Raw genomic sequence first — 4117 nt, forward strand, 5'->3', positions numbered from 1 at the left:
TATTAAACAAGCAAACCCACAAATTATTATCAGATTACAAATTGTGATGAATGCTTTCAGTAAAAAGACACAGCACAACAATTCTGTAGAATGAAAGGGAATCTGAGTTTCCCAAAGCAAAGAATATAAATGGTAGGTAATCAGATTTTGAAAGCTCACGCATGTCATCTTAAGGACTTCAAGCTTTAGGGTAATAAAAAGACAATAAGGGGTTTAAATGGGAAGTGACATGATTCAATATTTTTTTTTAAAGCATAAATCTGGTCATCTTACCAATCTTTCAGGAACTGACTGTCAGAGGTGGTTTTACCTTCTTGTCAAATATATTCCTCTTTTTAATACCTGACAAGAATCCCTCACCCGAGACTCTATAAAATTAAGGATTGTAATTGAGACAGAGTTTAATGTCTCATGGAGTCTAATCCAAATGACAGAATGTACCAATTGCCAACAATTTCCTTTAGTACTGCCTGTAATATATGAAACATTTATATTTATATTGACTTCCTGTTTTTCACAGCAACTTTAGGTAACATATGGCTGTAATACTGTAACTCCTAATCTCTTAGCCAAGAGCTACTAGGGAGATATCCGCCTAGGTTCCATCCTGAGTCCTCTTCTGACATAAGGGTCATTTATAACCTGCTTCAGTGACTCATGTCAACTAGCTCAGTTCCCTTTGTCAAAGCTGATATACTAATTACTAAGGGTATTCAGTGTCTATGTCTTCAAATTCTCATAGTTCACTCTCTGCAGTAAAGATTTAAAGCTTCTTCTATAACTCCAGTTCTTCCTGTTTATATTTGGTATCACACATATTACAGCTAACTCCAGGAGACAGAAAATTCATTCTAAAATCCAGCTCTGCTACTTTAATAAAATTCTGCTATCAAATATCACTTTAGTGACTATCGTCCATAGGCAATCACTCTATATACACCTATCTCACAACTGTAAAATGACCAAGGTCAAGCACAAGTTAGTTTACTGAGCATGAGTGTATTGTCTTGAATTTTTCTGGTGAGTTCCGCCAAGGACACACCCCTGGAAAAAATCACGGACACACAGTCAGAGATGATGCTGTGTTTGTTGCAAGTACATTTTGCCCAGTACTTTTTTCACCGCATCTTTGACTTCTTTGTTTCTTAAACTGTAAATTATGGGATTCAGCATAGGGGTAAGCACTCCATAAAGCAACGAGATGATTTTATCTATTTCTTGTGAGCCTGATGAAGAAGGCTTTAGGTACATGGAGAGGGCAGCCCCGTAATACAAGATCACCACAGTCAAGTGGGCACCACAAGTAGAAAAAGCTTTATTTCTGCCCTCTGCTGAGCTGATTCTCAGAATAGTGGAAAGGATGAAGACATAAGAGATGCAAATTAAGAGCATTGGAACAGGCAGGAGGAGCACACTGATCACCAGCATGATTGTGTCCATGAGCAGAGATCGTGTGCAAGCTAGCTTCAGCACTGCCAGAATTTCACAAGTGAAGTGGTCAATGAGATTCCCACAGCGGGGTATCCGTAGAGCGAAGCTGGTTTCCAGCAGGGCTGTCAGAGAGCCCGTCACCCAGGAGATGGTGGCCATCTGCACACAGACCTGTCTGTTCATGATGATGGGGTATCTCAGAGGGCTGCAAATGGCCACATAACGGTCATACGCCATCACAGCCAGGAGCACACACTCCGTGGAGCCCATGGCAAGGGACAGATACATCTGTACAGCACACCCAGAAAAGATGATGGTTTTCTGGGATGACAGCAAGTTCACCAGCAAAGTAGGAATCGAAGCAGATGTGTAACAAATATCCATGAAAGAGAGATTTCCAAGGAACAAGTACATGGGAGTCTGAAGGCGTGCGTCTACGACAGTGATTAAAATAAGAGTGCTGTTGCCCAAGAGGGTTATCAGATACATTAAAAGGCTGAAGATGAAGAGAACAATCTCTAACTTTGGATATTTAGAAAAACCTTCCAGGAAAAAGAAACTCCAGCTGGTGAGATTTTCGCCTTGCATTTGCTTCCTTTTACCTGTAGTTATTCTAATATGATTCTATTCACTTTATCTGAGGACAAAAATGGATGGATCAAGTATAATGTTCATTGACTTACGAAAACACTTTTGCACTTATTTCCACTATTAAAAACACAATTTTACCACAAGAAGTCACAGGACAATGTATCTATTGATCAAAGAGGAGGGGAAACAGGTTAAATCTACATAAAAAGTTGATTCTTTCAAAACAAAATTTAGAGAAGAGTGAATCTGAAAACAAGAATAAACAAATTTAATATGTGAGTCTCAGCTTGTAACCCTTTGCTTGGCACACAGCAGGCTTTCAGTAAACAGTTGAAAGTACTCAGTAATGAAAAATATGAAAGAACAATGTAGATATTATTGAGCACTAATTAGAAAAGTCAGTCAAATAAATGAGGAAAAGAAAGCACATTTGTAAAAATAAAAACCAGTAATGATCTTCACTGGAAGAAAAGGAGAATTCTTGGAAGGAACAAGCAAATGAATTTTAAACTAACACCTATGAAGTTCTGGGTCGAAATGATCTTCCAGCTAACAGCTTGGAGGTCCATACACCTGCTTCAAAAATGGTGACATTGTTTGTAGTGTTGCAGATACCCATTCTGGTTCTACGTAAGAGCCAGTTTACAAGTCATGCAAAATAACTCACCTCATTTAAAAATTGTTACATCCACTATAAAGTTTTATTCATTATAAGGACTCATATCTTTGTGAGTATGTACATAGTTCTAAAAATTATACCCAGGCAATACTCCTGTTATACACTAAAACTCATGAAGATTCAGGAAATGTAGAAATGAAACTCCCTTTAAAACTTATCTTAAAATCTCTTTGCAACAAGACGGATAAACTTGGAGGATATTGTGCTTGGCAAAATCAGTCAAAGACAAATACTGTATGATATCACTAATAGTGGAATCTAAAACAGATGAGTGAATATAACAAAAAAAGATTACAGATCATCTAATTATCTACAAGACACTTAAGGTTTTATTTCTTTTGTTTTTACATTTCACATAATTAACCAAAAAAATTTTTTTAAACTTACCTTGCTTATGCACTGATATTGCTCTTTTATCACCATCAATCTTTTTCCTTTCCCCACTAGTTCTTTCCTTTCTATTTTCCAATATACTGTTCTTAAAAATTCCCTTCATTGTCATGCTACATATGCAAATTGCATCCTATTTTTGCTCTTCCCTTCACAGGTAAATTCCTCAGTTACATGGTTTATCTTGCAGCAATTCACTCTTCACTTTCTCATCACTTATTTGTTAATTTCAGTCAATATTATCATTTGTCTTCCAGTTCTTCTTATGTAAAAACCTGGCCTAAATGGTGATGGTGAAAATAATAATGTCGTGGGCAATACCTTATATCATGGCTATATAACAGGGACATATTTGTCAAATACCTTTCATTATATTACATTATTATCTCTGACCTCTTCCTCACTGTATCGCATATCCAGTCTATTATCAAACCTGTCAATATTTTTTCCTGTTTAAGTTATCAGACCTCCAACAGCTTACATTGAGATCCAAACATTATCAGTAATCCTGAATACTCTGAGTATTTTAGGGAATACTTGTCAGTACTACTGCCCTCTGTGGTAACTGAGCAGGCAGAGTTTCTGCCTTTCTTCCTAAGAACTTCATTTTTCCTACATCCTAGGAGTTAGTTCTTATTTATTTGGTAGTTAAGAGATGACTTCTTAGAAGCTTCTCTACCAGATTTTATATTTAACAAATTTCCTACAAAAATTTTATTATATTACTGCAGGAGATGATTTCAACGAAACAGGTTCTAAGACTGCTGTTCTTTAGACTAGCAATGAAAACAGTTTTTTCAAGAATTTAAAATCAGCTCAGTTGCCTGGGACTTGATATCTTCTATAGTTTAAAAACAGTAGCCAAGAAAATCTGAATTCCCTATCACCAATGCCATTTAAAATATTGTTTATGATATACATCATAAACTTAGCTGTGTGCAAGAAAAATGAACTGCACCCATGTTTACAATGTTAAACATATTCCTTAAAAGTCAACAATGCAAGTCATTTCTTTCAGAAGAATTG

At 36.3% G+C, this 4117-nt stretch overlaps 1 protein-coding gene across 1 annotated transcript; it reads right to left on the reverse strand.

Annotated features, from left to right (window-relative positions):
• Nucleotides 1-1068: 1068 nt before the first annotated feature.
• On the reverse strand, nt 1069-2019 carry OR2K2 (olfactory receptor family 2 subfamily K member 2). Its single transcript, XM_068974479.1, has one exon. It carries the CDS (start codon nt 2017-2019, stop codon nt 1069-1071), a length of 951 nt encoding a protein of 316 aa, XP_068830580.1.
• Between the last annotated feature and the right edge of the window lie 2098 nt (nt 2020-4117).

Source organism: Capricornis sumatraensis, chromosome 6 (genome assembly GCF_032405125.1).
Source record: "Capricornis sumatraensis isolate serow.1 chromosome 6, serow.2, whole genome shotgun sequence".
NCBI classification, from domain to species: Eukaryota; Metazoa; Chordata; class Mammalia; order Artiodactyla; family Bovidae; genus Capricornis; species Capricornis sumatraensis.

Excerpts from the sequence above, each read along its gene's own strand:
- OR2K2 (XM_068974479.1), bottom strand. The coding sequence starts at position 2,019 with ATGCAAGGCGAAAATCTCACCAGCTGGAGTTTCTTTTTCCTGGAAGGT.